Here is a 21,084-nt window from a genome sequence, read left to right as displayed (position 1 = left end):
CTTCAGAAGACAGGAGGATTTCTGCAAGTCCCACATGGTATCTGCAAGTTTTATGCAGACAGCTCAGAAACCAGAGTGTACCAGACAGCTATGTTTAGGTAACTGAATGTTTCTACTACTAGGCCCTACGGATCTACTTCTTAAAGAGGCTGAGATAGTGTGAATTATGCACAGTTTGTGCCAAGGTCTTCTGAGACAGGAAGACAAAGTGGAATTTGAAACAGGACTAGAGTGAAATTTACAAATCTATAGCAAAGCCAGCAAGCAGGAACTATTTCTAATTGACAAGCATCCTTCTGTCTCCTTGAGAAAACAACCTCCTGGTTGGTCCTCCCATTAAACTCTGCCATAAATGTACACTTCATCATGCTTCCATGAGATGTTCCATAGACTATGTCTGGAAGGACCCATAGACTCATTTTCCATTTCAAGGCCAGTCATTTGGGGTTATCACCTCACTGGATCACCAAACCTGTTTCGTAGTGGAACACAGCAATCCCCTGCCACCCTTTGAGTTTGCCCTCCTACTGGTAGATCCTGGAAGGATGGCTCCAAGCACAGCCAGGTTGCCCTCTACATTTTTTGGGATCCCAACAGTCCGGTAGGTCATTGGTGCCTTAGCAGAGAGCTAAGTGGTCCACAGATACTTTGCAACCCAAGCATTTGGCTGCATAAGACCACTTTTCACACTCAGATGAAGCCAAAATAAATCCAACAACACGGATCAGTAGAGGATGCTAGCAAGACATTCTAGTGCTACTGCTAAAATCACTAGTAGCTATTTGGTCCCAGCAAGTTTTAATGAGTAAGACAGCCTGTGGCAGGAAACCAAGGAGCAGAAAAGAGTGTCAGAGCTTGCTTTTAAAGCAGTAAAAATCAAGCCATCAGTGAAAGAGGAGAGACAGCTGGAGAAGGTGACTTGAAAAGGCAAGTTTCCCCTAAAGACATTGGACCAAGATTGAACACTTTGCATTCCAGTGCTGCCTATGCACTGGTGGATCTCTCTTCTTGCAGCCACACTGCAGCAAAGCTCAGGAGAGACTATAGAAATAAAGCAATTTTGCTTAAAAAAGCAAAACTAACTGTTAACACTCATGCATACCCACATACACATAAATTACAAGTACTATGACATGTTTCCACATAGTCAGTCCAGAATGCAAGCACCAAGGGTCCATGCTCTTGCCAGGATTACTTGGAATGAGATGGAAGAACAAAGATGCCAGCTATCTTCCCCCAACCTCCTGAACTCTCAGGCTGGTGAGCCTATGCAGGTTTTGGATGTGCTCTCTTTATCATTCCATGATTAGGATCATCTTGTCCTGTCTCTGTGAATCATTAGGATATACTAGTTATCTTTTGTCTCTTCATCTCAACGACTAACTGCTCCCATCTCATTCTCTTATTAACCAACCAGAATATTTTTACACCTTGAGATTGCAGGTTTGTCTTGTCTTGGTTTAGACTGCCCCTTGGTCATGCCATCTAGGAATTCTAGGGAGCTGTAGGTGTGCTATGATTTTGATGACCTGCTAACACATGTGCCATCAGCACCTCATACTCCTCTAATGCTTTCCTTCTGGTGCTTCTAGACACTTCCATTCCTTCTTCATTCACATCGATGTGGCTTTTATAAATCTCAAGAACTCCTGGTAGCATGAAAGAGCTGAAGAGCAACCGCTGATGTTCCTTTGTGGTTATCACAACATCATCTACAGTTTTTTATGCTGTCAGTCCAAGTGACCACATGTACTCAGAGCTCTTGGAAGTCCCAGTGCTAGAGCCAGGGCAAGCAGACTGTAACGTCCCATTGCTCAAGAAAACCTTTGCAGAAGATACATCCTGCTTGCCCAGAAATGAGATGCAGAGCCAGCTGCTTTGGAGACCAGGAGCTTGAGCGGAATTCCCTCAGATGAGGGCCTGTCCCCAAGAAGAGCTCAGCCAAAATCACAACAGCCGTTGGATGGCCTCTTACTCTAGCAGCAACCTACATTAAGATGTTTTCAACTGAAAAGAGACAGCAGAGGGTTTGGGAGAGACAAGCAGCTGAGGAGACAAGGGAGCTGATTTCCATTTCTAGTGCTGTCCTTACTCACTGCATAAACTGGAATAGCAATTTAAGTCTATGCCTGAATTCCATCCTCTTTAGAACAGGGCTAGTAACTTCACTGTAAACCACGGTCAGTGTATAAGACTATGCTTGTCCCTCTCCTTAAAGCAAGCATACGGCTCAGCCCAGCTGCACATACTTTTGAGAGGTTATATTCTTGACATTGAGGGGTTGCTGAACTATGACAAGATGCCATGTTCAGGATCACAGCACAGGGAAAAGAAAATGAGATGGAGAAAAAGAAAACGTAAGCCTCAGCCTAGACATGCACAGCTAGTGCAGGACAGAGCAGAAAGCTTGAAAAGAAATGCAAAAGAGAGATAGAAAGCAGCAGTCAGTTGTACTTCAACAGACATTACAGACACTTAATCCTGCCCAAAAAAAAAAACCAACCACCCACCGGTGAATAGAGCAGTGGTTGTCTGCCATGCTGAAGGGTAGCTGGTGTGGATGGAGGAACAGAGGTCCTCTAGAGTACGTGAAGAGAGTTCGGTCCATTCTACATGTGCTCCAGAACTCAAAGATCAAGGGGGGTGGAAAAAGAAAAGGCATTTTCAAGTCGCTTATATTAAAAAAAAGAGAAATGTCTATATGCACAAAGAGCTCTAGAGTATGAGGAACGGGCTGAGCTGCAGGATGTACTTGAGGAGATTTTGTGCAATTCTTAAAAGAGGATGCAGATGGCAGAAAAGAAGAGGAGGAACAGATGGAAAACTCCCCACAGCAATGGCCAGGTGGCTGCAGCCACCAGCTCAGATGTTAAGCTGTGAAGCTCTTTCATGTACAGTGTGAATGTAATCAGACAAGCTTACTATATACCCAGTGGCACACAGTAAATCTCTGTGTTGTTCACCTCTGAGACACAAAAGCTGATGTTTCCACCACAGAGTATTTTGCTCTCTATTACAGCTACTGGGAGGGAGGGACCTGAATTAGTGTAGAAGTCGAACAGCACTGAGCATGGTTGCCTTGGTTGAAGACAGAAGTTTCATCCAGTATGACATATCTACTGCAACCTCTATGGAAATGTTTCACACACAGGCAGACTCAGTCAAGCACGGAATTAACTCACTCTCTACCAAATCAGAACATTAAACAATCGAAAAATTCCCATGTCTATGTCAATCAGTATCCACTAAGGTGGGAAGGTCTCTTGGCTGGAGGACAGGCATTTCTACGAATATTTTCTGCCAGAAAGGGAGCTAAATCATCAGGTGTTACAATGATTCTGTTTTCATGGTGAAAGAGCATTGTCTGAGGATCATTCATTTTGGGAGTCTTGATCCAACATAAGAACATCACCATATCCCAGACTAAACTATGGAAGAAACCTTCCTGCTGCTACTTTGAGGCATAGTGTTTGCAATACAATTGATTTCCTCTATGGAGCTGCCACCACCTCAGCCTGGTATCTTGCTCTGTGCTAAAAGCTGCACGACTGTTGGGGTTGCTCCACAAAAATAGCCAGCAAGGCTGATCAAGATCCTCCAGAGCTCTGTGGTGCCACACTCCAAAGTGTTACACAGCTACACAATGCTACATGCAAAATAACTATGATGAGAATGCCTTGCTCCGAACAAAATCCATTCTGTTCATCAAATGCTCCTGTGCTTGACACCACAAAACCACTTTCTCTGCACCACTCTTTTTCTTCTAAAATGCTTCCACTTTCCCAGTTCTCCTGAAACCATATGTGGATCTCTTCATCTCCTCAATGCCTCAAATACAAACTTTTAATTTTTTAAAAAAGTTTAAAAACATTATTTGCTTCTTTCAAGGCCAACACAAGAACAATAGTTTTTCTTGCTTGAAGGCTAATGACAATTTGTCAGAAAAATCTAAGGCATTTGGACAGGCTTACTTTCTGAGTCCAGTAAAGCAACACTCTACCTCCTCCACATGATGCTACACTTATAATGCAGCTCTAGTGTAGAAACAAATACCCAGCACACATCTAACTTAACTGGCATTCAGTTTCAAAATGATCCTGTCCTTGCCACGACTGGTCTCTCTAATGGTGGCAGCAGCCCCAGAGATGTGCATGTGAAAGCAAGTGTGAACGAAAGCACCATTAAACCATGAGAATTTGCCACAAGGTTTTTGCCATGACTTGTGAAGGAAGCTGAGAGATTCTCCATTTAATTACACTTTACTCCCTACAGTTTCTGTCTGTCAAATGACTGTAGCATTCAAGCTCCTAACAAAGCAGCAGTCCCTGATCTGATAAAGTTTCTGTAAGACCTGTTCATAAGAGTTAGGCTAGCAGCACAGACAAGATTACAGCATAGAGTACAGCTGCTTCCAGACATGGCTTGTTAGAAAATCAGCACAAGCAGGGTCAGGGAAGGACTATTTCACATAAGCAAAACAAGCAAGAACAAGGAGCAAGCCAGTAAATTCCAGAGAAGCCAGCCCCAGAACCAGCAAATTTGAAGTTTCTGGGAAGGGTTGGAAAAAGAAGCATGCCTGTGTCGCTCTGCAGATTAACAGGGGGAAACATGGCACCAGCACAGCTGAAGGAAACTTCTCCCAAATATCTGCAGGACGCCAACAGGCTTTGCAGGCACCACAACAATTCCCTCTGATGCCAGCCAAAGGATACCAAATTTCTTTTGCAGCCATGCCCCACCCAGGCTTCTCAGCTCAAATCCATCCATGCCCCTGGTCTCCAGGGCTGCCTGTTTACTGCAGACTGCCAAGTGTGGTGACCTGCTCTATGGGTATTACTTTCAGCAGGACATGGCTTAACTTTCCAAGTAATACATCACAAGACACTGTGCTGATAGGAAAGAACAGCTCTCTGTCAATAATGAGAGTCCTCTGAAGAGTAAAGCTGGTTTGAAGGCCCTGTTTCTGGCCAAAAATGCATGGAAAATTCACAGTTAACTAAGGGATTCCAGCAGCAGATTAAGACTACTGGATAACCTACAGCTTGTTTTTCCCTTTGACTGGTTTTCACAGAACCAGAGCTGTGCTGTTTGGCAAGGAGGTGGCGAGGTCTCTTGTCCAGCCTCGCATTTGGAGCAGAGCTGTCACTAACATAAGGTCAGGGAGTTGGCTCCACCTTCCCTCTCTTTGTGGAAGACAGCAATATATGACCATGCTAGCCTCAAAATTGTCCTTAAATACAGCCCAGCTTGGTGCAGAAGCCAGTCATCTGCTCTGTAATATGGATAGGTGTTCGAAAGAGCCTGTTCTCAAAGTTCATAAACTATTAAACACTCAAGACTATACAGACAGGTGTAAGCACATACCTGGCCTATCCTGTGTGGATTAGCTAATAACATGACACTCTTCCCTCCTGTTTAGGTCTCCATCATCTTAGTCTATATCTACAGAAAATTAATCACAAAGTTCAAATGTCTTCAGGTGAGAAAGTGGGACACTGAGTCTCAATACACCTGGCTGCTGTATCTGTCTCTAAATTACATACAAGGTGCCTTCATGCTGCACAGAGAACAAATATTCAACTTCTTATCAATTCAAACTATGAATTATTATTAAAGAAAGGAACACAGCAAGGAGACCTCTCAATCACGCTGATGGCAGTCATAAGTAAAAATAAGCAATGGCCAAGTGTGGTGTTTTGCTGAGCATGCAGCTGTCTGGAAGGTGTGTCAGGCTCCAGGACCAGCCTGCAGCCAGGACCTGCTCCCCAACCCAAAGCTGAGCACAAGCACAATTAAGCAACTCCAGCTTATTGGGACATCTCTGGCTCACAGAGGTGCACTTGGCTACGTGTGCTCTTCAAAAATCAACATAGTGAGAAACGGGACACAAACAAAGGAGGTCAGAATCACCTGTAGTACTTTACCAATGCCTTATCACTTGTACCATTCACTTCAAATAGCAACCCCCCACCCTCCCCCGATTAGCAATTAATTAGCCAGTAAAATAGGCCAAAAAAACCCCCAAACAACCCACTATACATCTGCAAGAAGTATCACAAGATTTACAGTAATGTGCAGTCACTATTACACGGAGATAAGACTGCAGAAGTGGGGCATGGTACTACTCGTGGGGCACCTCTGAATGGAGCAGCCACAGAGGAGACAGCTGCCCGAGCCATGTAATCACATCCTGAATCAGAACATACCTCGGGGTCACCTCTGCCATAAAGAGGTGTCCAAGGCTCTTGTCACCCATTTGAAAAAACCTTTCCTCCATGTGAAGCCACTTGGTGCAAAGCAGGGACACTCCTTTAATTTAAGGAACACATCCCTGAAGCTACTTCAGGCTTTCCTCTCACAACACAAAGTTCTCCAATTTAAAGACGGCAAAAGCCAGTCAGAATTGGAGCTCGTGAATGCACAAACACCAACCTAGAAGGAACCCAAGAGAGAAGAGACTTCTCATCCTCCAAAGCCTTGTCTGCATCCGTACTTGGAGATCAGCACCTTGTTCTCCATCAGATGAGCAGGAAGTTATTCTAAAATGGAGTGTTATCCTGCTCCTATTGTGGCTGTTCAGCTAGGCCACAGCTCAATACAAGGGAGAGCAGAAGCATGGACTGACCACCACCTTGCTACTTCATGTACCACCGTTAGGGGAATCCTGGTATGCGCTCATGTGGCTGTCAAATATGAAGTCCTTGAGATGAGGGTAATAATAGAATGACCCTGGTTTCAACAGAATGATGTTTGATGCCCTTAGCCCCTTTCAAACGCCTCCAGTCAGTAACTGCATCTCTTGACACCTAACCTCTACTTTTGTTTTTGTTCCACCCCCAGTTAAAGGAGAGCATACAAAGATCTTAACTAGCACAAGCTTCGTTCCGGGGGAGACGAAAGTTCACTAATGGGAGAAAAGTGGAAAGGGAGGACTTAAAAACAGCCTTGGGAATTGTAGGGTGAGAGAAGCGTCCTTTAGTGAAGCTGTGGTGAAATAAACACTGCTTCTGCAAGGTCAAAGAGCAGCAAAGCACCAAGAGCTCTCCAAGGACATGAGAACCTCAGCTCAAGGTGAACTGAAGTTTTTTACTTATTTCCATGGGAACAGCCCCCCTCCTCATCACAATGCTACTTTCCAACAAAATATAGAAACAACTACCTTGTTAAACTAAATTATTAAATTACCTTATTATAAGGCCAGCAGGGACAGGAGCAGTTTCTATGGACAACTGTCCTGCTGAGACTTTTCCCTGTAGCCGTACCTCAGTAGAAAGTCGATGGGAGGCTACAAACTGTTGTGACCTCTTCTTCCCCATGCAGCTAGCGACATTTGCTCATCGAGACAGAGGTCATTGCTCTCTCACCTACCTGAGAAACCTTTTTTCCTCTCTAACACAACCCTAAGATTCTGAGAATCCCTCTCACATTCATATAAATACTTATTAAGAAATCTACTTGAAAGGGCTATGTTGAAATGTGTCTGCAAGTCCTTCGTTTAAAGTTCACTAGTGTTTTACAAAGGCTCTCTGTAGCAGTGGTAGAATTGCTCAAGTACATCTCCTGAACTGTGAAATAAAAAACCCAAACAAAAATCCCCCAACAACAAGAAGACAAGACCTCGCAATTAGCAGGATAATGCCTGCATGTTCTTTTTCCTGCATAAAAAGGAGATGGTTTCTTACATAGATGTCAATGTATTTTTCCAGCACGGGATGACTCCCCTAATAATAAAAAATCATGACAGCAGAGATGCACTCAGCAAGCTGCTCTGGATGAAAAAGCAAGATCAACCTGAAAAAGCATGGTTTGGCTGAACATGAGTCACTACTAAAATCACCATGCTATGTATTTTTTTTTCCCCCCAAATATGGCTTTCCTCTTTAGTTTGAAAGCATCCAGAAAAATTTATCCCTTTACCAAACACTATGAACTAGTCACATCCATGAGATTTAGGACACCTAGCCATGGCAGCATTGCCAGTCCACCAAAGAAGATTAATCACGGGCCACGCCGAGACCAAGATCACTTAAGTCATCTCATGCTTTATAGAGTGAATTCAGTACTTGACATGTTAATAAATATCAACTTATTTTAATAAATTTGTTTACATTTCAAGTAAACCAACAAATATTGATAAAATTCACTTTATCTCAAAATCACGGAATCAAACATTCTGTGAAAACAATCACAGCTTACTGTTTGACATTAATTCAACTAAGATAAAATAGTATCTGGAATGATTCTACTGATTTCTGCAACTCACTGGTAAAAAAAAACCTGCTCAAGTACTAAACCAAAACAATTATTAATATTTAACCCTCATCTTAAAATACTTTTTGAAGTTAACAAAAATAAACAAGTTTGTACTTAAAATAAATGATGTAAAATTACAACAGCTCTTCACTTACGAAACCTGTAGTATAACCTGTAACAAATAAAGTTTTTCATTGAACTGTGAGGTTGGTTACAGACCTGTAAATAAAAGACTAGCGACAGAGTCTATGATACTGCCAGCATCCCAAAGGGAGATCTGCCGAGCTAGATTCAAATTTTATAATAGAAACCTGCACTTGGAGACAAAAAAAAAGCAAAAAAAGTAAATTACCATGTTTCTTCAGAAAAGAGGATACTGTGGCTGCTACAGTGAAAGATATTTTCAGATATTTGGATTTTAGCCTTCTGAAAATACACCAAGTATTACTAAGAAAGAAAGGAAACTGTAAAGTCCAACAAAACTGTGTAAGTAGAACAAGTATTTACTTTCAGGAAAAAATGAACATAGTTCTCAAGCAGTTGTGACTGTCCAAATCTGTGACTCTGAGAAGAAAACTGCTTCCTTCCTACATGTGAAGCAACTGAGAATTGACCAATACTTCTCTCTCTTACATGAATTTAAGGTTTTCACATTTCCATTGATGCAATTTAACAGTCAGAAGAGCGTGGAAGAGTTTTATTAACCAAGCAGTAAATGTTCTTAACAAAGCTTTATTATGAACTGGTTATTTTGTTTCCTGAAGGTAAGTGGCAGAAAGAATGAATAAATTAGGACACAGGGATAACAAACTACCTTTTTTTTCCTAACAGCAACCAAAAAATGTCATTCCACTTTTCAGAACAAGCCATTCTAATGTAAAGCTGATCACATAAATGTTTTACTTCATAACAGCCCATGGAGACAAAGCAAATCAACACTTTTGAGTATCTAGGGGCTAGGAAGAAAGCAGAAGTTGTTGTTAATAATTAGATATGGCCTTTACTAATAAAATTATATTAATCTTCCAGTGTTAGATTTTGAGATAAAGGCATAACTTCACAGTGGCAGAGGTAGAATAAGGTACCGGAAATAGTCCAGCACATATTTAACTATGAACTAGAAGCTGTTTCTTTTGTTTTATGTAACAACCGCATAGCACAAAATTTTGATGATCTGGCATGTTTTGAACTTACTTTTACTTCACTCATTAAGACCAAATGGCTGACAGTGTCTCAAAGTGACACCAAATGAAGTGGAAGAATATGAGATATGATCCTCAAAGTGAAAATCTGAAGAACCTTCTAAATATGGTTAAAAAAACCTACTATCATACTGCATTAATGGAATTTGTACTCAATACACAGCTCTTCCATTTGATATGGAAGCAGACAAATTATCCCTTAGAGGAAAACAAGCAAACAAACAAAACAAAGCCACAAAAAAATCCAGACAAATCAAAACCACAAAAAATCCCACCACAACCAAACAATACTACTTCTCTACTGCTTTAGAACTGATAAACATGCTTCCATTTCTTCTAGACTTTGTAAAAAAAACAAACAAAAAATTACCAGCAGGAACCCTTAGAAGAGTGCCTTATCAGGAAAGGCCAGCCTGACCACTTGCTATTTCAGTTCTTCCAGCAATGTCTTATTTGTGTGCAATGAATAATCAGATGCTAGATATCATCAGAGTAGAGCATAGTGAATAAACACCATCCACAGGCTGGGGTGGAACAGCAGCATGCAGGCTCAGTCCATCTTTGTATGTGTTTAAATTACATGTTCTTAAAAGCTTAACACTTTGCCTGGATTCTGCACATCAACCTTACTCCTAGAAACATTGCAAACAACAACAAAAACAACAAACAATAATCAGTATTAAAAAAAAGCTGTAACACAGGCTTCAAAGGGCAAAGAGCTTCCACACTCCTCTTTATTTCAACAGAGACGATTAGTTAAGGTGCTTATGGATTCTGCACTGCAGACAGGTTGGCTGATGTGGCTGTTTAATAAGCTTTTAACAGTCTTTAGCAGATATCTGAGAAGAGTTCCTAAGGCAGAACAACCCCGAACTACTAGTTTCTGTAGCGGGGCATCTGTGGAGCAGGGGCTCCCTCTAAGGGGGCTGCGGAGGAGACTGTCATCAGCTGTCCAGCATGCATTTGCTCATTCACCCGCAGCTCGCAGCCATCCTGCAGCATCCGTATAGCTATCCGTGCTATGTTTTTAGAGTCATCAAGTCCACTGTGAGGTCTTCCGTCATAATTCATACCCAACTGTTCAAGCATGATCGTCAGCTTGGTCTGGTTCCTAGGAACCTGATGGAGAAAGTGAACCACATTGAAGAATTTGGTTCTGTACCAAGTCTTCAACAGTGCAGCAGAAACATATGCAGATTTTTAAGTTTACTTAAGTCACATGGTACTTTCATGTTGCTTTTTGTCAGATCGCTAACAATTTAACTTCAAAGCACCTCGATGAGACAGGCACTCTCATTTTTACAGAGAAGACATAGTCAGCAAGGGCTTGTCTAGACTTAGGATAATCTCAAGAGCCTCTCACCATTATTTGCACCAGCTCAAGATGTGCCAGAGCTGGCAACAGTGGAAGCCATGGCCTAGTTACATTTAACAAGCCTTACAGAAAAGGAATTACCACCCAAAGTGGCATTGCAGAGGGAATCTGATTTTGGTTCTCCTTTTAAATACTAAGCAATTAAAGAAACACCAGGCTCCCAGTTCTCACCAACATCAAACTTCTGAATGCTTTCAAGCACCACAGGAACAGAACAGCAACACATACAGCACAAACAGACAAGGAAGCTTAACCCATGCAAAGTGCTACACCAGCAAAAACCCCAAGTCCTCTCTTGATTGACAACTAAATATACATTCGTGCTTTGGAAAGGTCAAAGAAAAAAGAGGTTACATTTAGTATGAAAACGCCCTTCAAGACAAGATTGCCAGCTATGCTGAAATCACATTCAAACAAATGGTTTTGTGTAGACTGACTAGGGATTTGCTAGAATCTCCGATAACCCATTTTGTGGTAATCTGACAGTGAAAGAAAGCAGGAATAAGGTCCAGCACTGAACTTGGTACCACTTTTCTCTTGCCAATTTCATTTCACTGTAGATATATCCTAATCTTCCTTTGTCCCTACTACATTGTCAGAAGTGGAGATATCTGAGGGTAGTGGTCCAAATTAATTTTGAAGTGTATTACACAAAACCAGGAAAAAATAATTGAAAAAAAAAAATCAATACAGGGTCTTTTCAGCTGAACTACTTCAAGACAAACTTGATCTAAGAACACCGGTATGACATTTTTAGATAATCCTTCATGGAGCATCTACTGATTCTTACAAACAAGATTAAAATCAAAATGCAGTAGATTACATGATCTTCAATTAGTAAAGTGAGATCTTGGCATGAGGTACATTTGAAAATCAGGCCCCAGGCAACTAGTTTAAGTACTATAATTTTATGCTACACAAGTAAAGATAACAAGCACAACAGGACATGCTAGACTTCTAAAACAAATTTCCTGAAAGAAAAACAACAGTCTGTACAAACCTTATAGAAGTTCCCGTATGATTTGCGAATATTGATCCACTTTTTGGCAAAAGAAGGGTATTTGATACGGCTAATACGGCACTGGATGTTCAAAAATTTACTCATATCCCAAGACCTTAAAAAGTCAAAAACATTAGTAAAACATGATGTCCCATGTGTACATATTGCACAGCTGTAGCACAAAAAACTGTATTTTCTTTGGTGGTCAGTAGAAGGAAAACAGTTTAGGAAAAGCTATTTTACTATAGTCATGGTAAAGAAATTTTTAATATGAGTTCGTTAATCATGGGGAAAACAAATAATGGCATGAACAAGATTTTCACTAGGATGGTTTCAGGTACAGGATGGTTAAAACACAAAAGAGCATGCCAACTTCTCCACCTACATCTACTCCAAAACCTGCCAATAAACTAGACGTTTACACAGCCCTTGGGGAAGCAGATGAAACCTTACATTTTCCTGATGACTTGGGTATGCATGCATCTCTGCACTTAACATAGGTTACTAAAACAAGACTGCACTTCGTTTCAGGAGAATCAGACCTTTATGGAAAGAAGACGAAACTATAATCCTTGCATTTCTAGCAGCCTTCCTGAAGGGAACCACTCCAACAAGTCTGTAAGCTTCAAGCTAAAATAAAGCCTTTTTTCCCCCTCTCTTGCAGCTACCTACACAATCTCACCTATATGACAGAGAGATTTCACTGCCCCTATTTTCTTTGAGGAATTTCACTGAGGGGATTCCTGTGGAATGGAATTCCAGGCACATTCTAGGCTGAATATTATAACCAGTCTTGCAGTAGTTTCGCTTTAGCATTTTCTTTTTTTAATTTACTGTTGCTTCCAAAGACAGAAACCTAATCATAGCTAAAAAATTAGTCAAATTGCAGTATTTGCCACAGTTCCTTAAATTAATTAAAGCTGGAATTATTTAACTCTTTATTTTTTTAAGGTGTACACAGATCTAAACCATACACATCGAGTCTTGTGTGGCAGGTTTTAAACAGCTTCACTGTTCACACTGGACACAACTACATTTCAATGATAAGGGTTCTTCACCAGAAAAGACCTATGGTTCAAAGTCACTGTCTGAATCTTCAGGTATTTTGAGAAAAAAGTCTCATGGCCAAAAAAAATCTCCCACTTTGTAAGCTGGATTAGTTTAAAAAAAGCTTTTTTTAATGTATCCATTCATCTCCTATGACACATTATTTTCCAAACCACTCATATTATAGACTAGAATATTTATCTGTGTTTTACTTGACAGAAGCATCAGGAAGTCATACTAAGATCCCCTATGCTCTTTTTTTATAAACTCAAGTTTTGTCACACAGTCATTGTAACAGAGTGGCACATAATTGCCTTTTTAGTCCAGCACAGAAGAAGACTTAGTCCAGGCAAACAACAGGCTTAGCAACAGGAACATGCATCCTTCACCTCAGTATGGATAATGTCAAATACTCCCTGTGCTACTTAAATCCTTCATTCCAAAAGAAGGAGTAAAGTGGGCACGTTAACAGAAAAGTAATGTTTCACAGCTAAAAAGCAAGCATCACCTACAGAAAAAATCTCCAGCCAGTGCTATATAAGATAAGGCTCAAATATTATCTTTCCTCTTACAACAAAGCTAAAATCGTAAGAACAATGTTGGATCACAGACGTATCTAAATCTCAAAAACTGTTCACTTTGCAGTCATTAGGGGACTTGATTTTCCACCCAGACCTTGTAACAGAGCAAAAGTTCAGGCAGCAGTTCGAGGACCAGTCAATCCCTCACACAGAAAGCTTGTCAGAGCTGGGACCCACCAGAGCTACAGTCCTCCGAGCCCAAGCAGAGAGCTTTCTGTGCCACCCAGTTCTCCTCATTCGATAAACAGCATAATCCATTATTGCTTTCTGGCAAAATACGCGGGATGTATTAACAGTAACAATAACACACAGAGGCTACAACACAACCACCACCAATCTCTAAAACCTCAGACTCAGGAGACCATGGGAGTTGCTTAGAGCTGAAATTGCACAATGTTATTTTCAAGTATTATGTACTTAAAAACTAGACATAAACAGAGAATTACAACAACAAAGAATAAAAAGTCTATTCAGCATCATTTAGGTGCACACAGAAAGCAAGGAAAGAAACAGTGCCATCTAATGGATTTAAGCTTCATTTCAAACTGCTTAGTTCAGCTTTTCTGGTATTCCCAGAAGCTAAAATTACAAGAAAATGGCAAAACAGCAGTGTCATGATCCACCTTTAACAATACTCCCACAAAGATTAAACAGTTTTGCAGTTTTAGATTGTGCTGAAGCTTACATAAGGACATACCCATCTGTCAACATGGAATAGGTATACTTTGTTCCCAGTTCCCGCTGTCTCATCCACTCTATGACATTCTGCAAAACTTGAGGAAATGTATCAGCTTTATCAACAACTTCCTAAAAGAAGGAAAAAAAAAAAAAAAAGGCAAGGAACACTTTTTCAGAAAAAAAATAAAACAGCACGCAGTGTAAGAATTACATTGTATATAGGTATTTACTATGTTACTCATTTGCTAAATTTGCTTCACAAACATCTTTAGAAAGTAGATTACACATTAAAGCAAGCAGACAACTGGACAGAGTTTTATAAACTAAAAAAAAAATACCACAAAAGCACCAATGGCATCTATAAGATAACAAGGTTAGTCAGCTGTTGAACTTCAATTAAAATCTAAGAGCTTGTTGCCCAAGGCTCCTCCTGCTCAAGTCACTTGAACGCAAGGTATTGCCATCGTAAGACTCTAAATCCCTTAGAATAAAAATCTTAGAAGAGGAACCAATGCAATTTAAAAGGTGCTTTCCTCTGCTAAAGATTAAGTTTCTACACATGCATTACAAAGTGAATGCTCTTCCCTACAGCTCCTTACAAACACCTAGATGACCAACTCAGTGAAATCAGTTAAGTCGTGACTGGGAGAGGGCAAAAGCCAATAACTAAGAGAATAAGCCTTACAGAAAAATTACCATGAAGGATTAACAGTCTGAAAACATCAATGCCCTGTCTCTTTTTTCCGTATCTCTTCCTGAAGATATAGAAGTACAAATTACCTGGGTGATTCCCGTCAGATTGATGCAGAAGTTTGAAAGTTTTGGATTAATTTCTGGCTTCACGTATTGCTGAAAGGTATCCTCCTGTAATAAGAGAACCAGGCACTCAGCAGCAGCACGCTATGTAGCCCGCTAGGCACCTTCTTTGGCTTGCCAACAGCTGAAAGGCAACAGTGGCTACTTGTCCTGCTGGAGGCAAAAAAGAGTGTGCACCTCCCCAGCCAATATGAGCCTCCTGACTGCCCATCATGAGATTCCCAATGGGATGGCTGGCTGGCTTTCCAACGGGAACATGTCCTTCCTCTCAGACAGTCGGCACCAAAGAGCAGGGATGTGGACAGAAGAGGGGAGAAGGACCAACTGCAATAAAGGGGAAGATTTGGGAAAAGGAGAGCATGAGTAAGGAAGAGAAGTGAGAGGCATGAGCAGAGCCTGATGTTTTCTGGGTGGCATCTCTAAAGACTCACCTATCACGCAAGGCAGGCAACTGGTTGCATATCTCAGAGACTGCATGCAAGTTGTACACCTCTGTGTGCCAGCCCATCATAGATAAACATTGACCTCACCCCGGGAAACCAAGCAGTACAAGAGGGAAGACTGCGTGCAAGTTTCAAAGAAAAAAAAAAGCCTCAGATCCCTGCTGCTATACAAAACGTTTTGGACAGAGGAAAAAAAAACCACACAGTTTCCTACTACTCTAAGGGTAATAAAACAACCTTGGTAATCTGCACAATCCTTTTTCTGCAGTTAGTCACACATGCAGCCACAATCCAATGCAGCATCACAGTGACTACTGGAAATCCTCCTCCCTTTAGAAGTTCCTAATAAATGAACCATTAGTCAGAGGAGTGTGCACTTCCTCCATTTCACTGAGTTGCTCAGTTTCAGTTAGACAGCAAGGAGTTTTTCCTAATAAAGCTGCACTGGGACAGAGCACTTGAGGCTGCCAAATGCTTACAAAATATGTTTAAAATCAGGTTATACAGCTGTCAATCTGTTGGGTACATTGTGAAAATAGTCTAGCCCACCAAGAAGCAGAGTTCACTCAAACCCACTGTCTAGAACTTGGCATAAGTCTCTTCTAGATTGCCTCACACAGGACCACAGAATTTTCTAATTCTTATTTATGATGAATCCCTTGAGCCCTAAAAATAGCTTTGTGGATCTTAAAGCTGGGGAAGAGGTGGTGTGGGGGTATGGAGGACTGAGAAAGTCCCTCATATCAGTAGAGGGAGTCAACAGCGGGACCATGATCTATTCCAGATGCTTTAAGAATAGAAAGTTTTGTTTCTATGGAAGAGGCACAGAAGCTAGGTCTTAATTAAAAAATATGCTATTTTAAATGAAGCTCAGCATAATCTAAGCCTTCTGAAGCAAGGAAGTTACATTGGAAAATGGCATATCAACACAGTAATTAGATCACTTACTATTTCTAGGGTACGTGTGTTTAGTAAGACAACAGGAAACTCAATTATTTCATGTACAAATTCAGGTGGGTTTCCTTCTTCACATGTTGCTTCAAAGTCAACAACACAGATGTAGTCATAGTAGCTCTCTCCATTAATGGGTTCCTTCTGCATCAGCTTCTGTTTCTTGCAATAGTTTTTCAGTCTCTTTCTCAGCACGTCTTTCACTCCCCTAAAGAAATAAGGAAAGTGACAAAGATCTCACTCTCATTTAATTATTTCATCATTGTAGAACTGAAGCTATATTTAACATCTGGAAGTTCATCATTTATTAACCTCACTTTGAACATCAGCACTTACAAATCCTGAATTCAACTTTATCACACAGTTAATGCTCCGTTATCTGGGATAGTACAGACGCTGCGATAACCCCTGACAACTAAAACATGTAGATAATACCAGTGTTTGAAGACAGACTGGAAAGCACAGTGCAGAGACACTCTGCAATCACGTTCAGTTCTGCAAGACTCAGTAGCCCAAGCCTTCGCAAAGCCCAAGTCTTTGTAGGTTGCTCCTGGATGACCTCTGGCCCTGGAGGCAGAACTGCTTCACCCCATTCCCCTGTGCCCTCTGCCTGAAGCAACTGATGCCCAAGGTTATTTTCGCATCAGTGGCATAGATAATGGAGAATCCAGATAAAATGCCCACATTCCAAGTTTGTATCAATTTAAATTTAAAATTGAGCTTAACTCGATTAAAATAAAGTATTCAAGATTTCAGTTGTCAGAAAAGCTTCCTGGTCAAGATCCAGCTTTTCAGGAGGTTTGCGGCTAGCACATTAATTCACAGCGGCAAGTGATTAAAGTTACCTACTGCATCTTGTTAATACAAACATTACAATATGCAAGTGCAACTGCCAGAGCTGCCACATACCAAACCAGAGCTGAATAAACAAGGATAATTTACTCTTCGAAGGAAGTTATCTTTAAAATTGCACATTTCAAATGAAATCACAGAAGCTGCAAGAGCTACTTGTAGCAAGTGGTGTTATCAGAAAAGCAGACAACTTATCCACAAAGAAAAGTGGAATCAGACTACTAAACCTGCATTTGAGAACATCACCCTCTTCTGCAAACACAGATAACTCTTTTTCACTCTGGTTTACTAATCTAGTTTAATTAAATTCAATTAATTTAGTTTAATTCAATTAGTTCATTCAAAGTTGAGACAGTCTGGGAACTGATGGCAGGGAAAATTACATTTTTCTTCATCAAACCTATAAAAGAAGTTGAAAAAGGAGATGATTTGCTATCAAAATTACCCCAAGGGAAAGGATGGTGTGTGGCAATCTGCTCAATTCACTACATTAGAGGTGACGCACTATTTGTTTACATGTAAGACATATTTTGATCAATTTAATTGACAAAAGAAGTCTAGTTTAACTGAAAAGTTTAAAATTTTCTGCATTTACAGCTGAATTAAAAAAAAAAAACAGATAGAAACTCTATAACCTAGGAGGAAACCACAAACACATAATTTACTATTTGAGTTCTGCTTGTTTTTTTTTAAATCAGAATAACTGCTGAATAGTTGCACAAATCCAACTTGTTTTGCTAATAATTCTATCAAGTAAGAATATTTTTTTCCTCCTGAGGAGCCAAATTAATTTAACCGAGAAGGACTTAAAAAAAATTTAAAAAAACACAGCCAGAACATCTGCAGACAGACAGGGTGGAGGAGGCAGTCTGCACTTCCCACCCACACCATTCTGTTTTTCTTTTATTGTTAAAATTAATCTCTGGTTCCTTTTTTTTTTTTTTTTCTCCTCTGAACAGCATCTCCTCCACAGTCATCTTCTTCTCTAGAAAGCCAGACTTTTCCTTTCAGACTCCATCTGACCTGTCTTATTCCCTCTTCCTCCAGAGCAGTAGCTTCTCACTTGCTAATTCCCCACCATCACCACCACTACTGCATTACTGCTGTCAAAAGAAACAATACACTTTGTTTTTCCCAGCTGACCATCTACTCAATATCTCAAATTAGTCTGGCCACAGCAATATCAAAGGGTTTTGCAGGTCATTGCCAATAGAGCAGGAACCACCCTCTTATATACTTAACCGTTTCCTCCTCCTCAGTGAGCACAAATCCAGTTTATATGTTCACTTATTCACAATACTCTATCTCATTTGTTCAGATTAGCAAACTCTCCATAAAGGTTCCCGTCCTCTGCATTGACTAAATTCCAAGCCCTATCACCACAGAGGTTCTAGCCTGTATCAGATCTGTACTGGGTACAGTAAGTAAAAATATGTATGTTCAGAAGCAAGTTTCTATACACTGAAGGTCTGCAACACCACCTGAGAACCTTTGCAGCAATTCAGACCTGTCTTTCTCCCTTGACCACAAACATGTTGAGTAGTAAGTTACATGTTCTGTTGTTTCTCTGTGTTACCAGTTGAGGGAGCATACACTTCTGGTAACATATCAAGCACTATCACATGCGCTAGTCTTAAAACAAAAGCTGCATCATAAAACAACTGGTGTTGGGTGGCCTGTCTGCTTTTCACTTAGTGGTGTGTTTTTAAACTTTAAAATAATAATCCCTTATGTCTCTACTGCCCTCAAAACACAATTAAAACATTTACAAACCAGTCTAACCTGGTTTCAAGCTTGAACTCTGCAAGTTTACTTCTGAGCTCATCTCTGGTCATTCTGTTGATGTAACCATTAGCTAAAGCAATTTCTTTGTAAACTGGATCACTGAAGTCATTTGAACTGGCGGTTGAGTTTTTCTCATTAGGTTCTTGATCACTGATCCTACAATGCTGCCTGCCCTAGAAGAAAAGAGATATTCCAAAGGTTATTTAACGAAGTCAAAACACAAAGCTAGAGCATCAAAATTTACACATCATTTTGGCACCAAAATGCAGTAAAGCATCACACCGTTTCACTGGTGATCAGACTGAGCGAACTAGCTTATAGACAGGTAAGAAAAGTGACACTGAAGCCTGCTCTGAAAGACCATTTTCCATCTCATTTCCATAAAAATCAACTGACAGAATAAAGGTATACTAACAAACACGTCTGAAGTCATGCCAAAGAGTAGCTTGAGGAGACAGAACCTGAACGCGTCTCCCAGTTCCTACAGCAAAAAGGTACTTCTCTGGTATGAGCTTGCGACAGAGCGACTGGCACTACAAGATTTCTCTCGATAACTTATTTAAGCAGAATCTACACTAACTGATAGAGACATACGGACAGATGTCTAGTGCTATGTAAAATAAACAAAGCAATAAATTAAGAAGAAACACTAAAGGCACTTTGACTCCGGGCGGTTATACGCAGCCCTTGCACACGGTGGGGCCGGCCTGCCCCAGCGCCGCCGCCTCCGCCACAGCCCCCGGCTCCCCCTGGGCCTCGGAAGCAGGCGGAAGGTCCCGCGGCAGCGCAGGCGGCCCCTCGGTACCGCAGCCCCCGGGCCTGGCCGCGGGAGACACGGAGCGCCAGGGCCGGGCCGGGCCGAGGCCTGAGGAGAGCGGGAGGCGGCACCGCCGCCACGGGCGCGCCGCGGGGCGGCCTCAGCGCATGCGCGGCGGCAGCGGCGGGCCGGGGGCGCTGGCGCATGCCCGGCGCGGCCAGCACCGCCCGCCCGGCACCAGCCGGCCCGCCTGGCGCTCCTCGCTGCCCCGGCGCACTCACCGGCGGGCAGGCGGCGCGAACGGGTGACCTCGGCGGCTCGCTGGGGGCAGCCTGCGGGCGGTTCTCCTTCTGCTCCTCCATGGCAGCAGCGGCGGGGACAGCGGCCCGTAGCGGGGCGGGGAGAGCGCGGGGCCCGCCCCTGGGCGGTGGGGCGGCCCGGCCGCCGCCTCTTCCCCTTCGCCGGGCCGCTGCGCTTCCTGAAACACAAACCGCTGCTCCCACCGTCCCCCTCCGGGACTGTTGTGGGCGGGTGCACCACGGCAGCCCTGGGTCCCGCTTCCCTGCGGCAGCACCTCTGGCTTCGTGCTCCCCTCATGTACCTGCTGAGCTTTCGCAGAGTAGTCTCCCGGTTTTGAGGTCACGGCAACTTTCTGGAAGCTTTGGCCGTGCTATGGGAAAAAAAAAGCACTGGACAGACACCTTGTTTATGCTTCCACGTTCCTCTCCCCGTGACACTGACAGCACAGGGCATCCTAAACAGGGGTTTGGGGCATCCGTGGGGTGTGGTGGCAGTGTCCCAGGCACCAGAGCAGTTTGGCTGGCCCACATCCCCTCCTCGCCCAGGGAAACGGCCTCACGTGCTCTTCCCCATATCCCTTAATCCACAGTCAACAGTGGGGTGCGGTGGCTGGCATGAGACACATAGGAACACTCTGGGTCTTCTCACCCAGGATAAGGCAAAGGGAGGAGGCCTCTCTGACCATCCTGGAGCAGTTAATTTTTCACTGGTGCTTCCCACAGCCCTGGAGCACAGTCTAAATGCATTCTCGGAGATTTCCCTTCTGTCCCTCAGCAATGGAGGCCAACACGTATGTGGAACCCACTTGACTGAGGCAACCGGCCTGACAACCTCCACATCTGCCAGCCCCTAAATAGGCTGATATCACCACATCTGCCCAGTTGTGGCTGGGGCCCAGCCACTGGCCCTCAGTCGTGCCTCCTTCCTCACTCCCACACACCATCATCTTGCTGCAGATGCTGCCATCTCTTGCCTTGTGCAGCACTGCTGTGTTTCTTGGGGTTACCATGGAGGGCTGTCTTGTCCCCTCACGGGCAGAGCGGT

The 21,084-nt window shown here is 42.4% G+C and overlaps 1 protein-coding gene across 4 annotated transcripts; it reads right to left on the bottom strand.

Moving 5' to 3' along the window:
* Window positions 1–8,089: 8,089 nt before the first annotated feature.
* On the bottom strand, window positions 8,090–20,128 carry ERI1 (exoribonuclease 1). Of its 4 annotated transcripts, none has more exons than XM_080343940.1 (7): window positions 20,022–20,128; window positions 18,981–19,156; window positions 16,344–16,554; window positions 14,917–15,000; window positions 14,156–14,265; window positions 11,831–11,945; window positions 8,090–10,574 (listed from the first exon to the last, which is right to left on the bottom strand). In XM_080343940.1, the coding sequence occupies exons 1-7, from the start codon at window positions 20,100–20,102 to the stop codon at window positions 10,332–10,334; spliced, it is 1,020 nt and encodes a 339-aa protein (XP_080200066.1). In that variant the 5' UTR covers window positions 20,103–20,128; the 3' UTR covers window positions 8,090–10,331. The 4 variants fall into 4 exon arrangements, with proteins under 4 accessions (XP_080200066.1, XP_080200067.1, XP_080200069.1 ...); XM_080343941.1 differs by lacking the exon at window positions 20,022–20,128 and adding an exon at window positions 19,399–19,863; XM_080343943.1 differs by lacking the exon at window positions 20,022–20,128 and adding an exon at window positions 19,445–19,508.
* Window positions 20,129–21,084: the final 956 nt, after the last annotated feature.

Source organism: Nesoenas mayeri, assembly GCF_963082525.1.
Source record: "Nesoenas mayeri genome assembly, chromosome: 4".
NCBI classification, from domain to species: domain Eukaryota; kingdom Metazoa; phylum Chordata; class Aves; order Columbiformes; family Columbidae; genus Nesoenas; species Nesoenas mayeri.
Note: the sequence above shows the minus strand (reverse complement) of the source record. Positions and strands in the feature narration are given on the sequence as shown.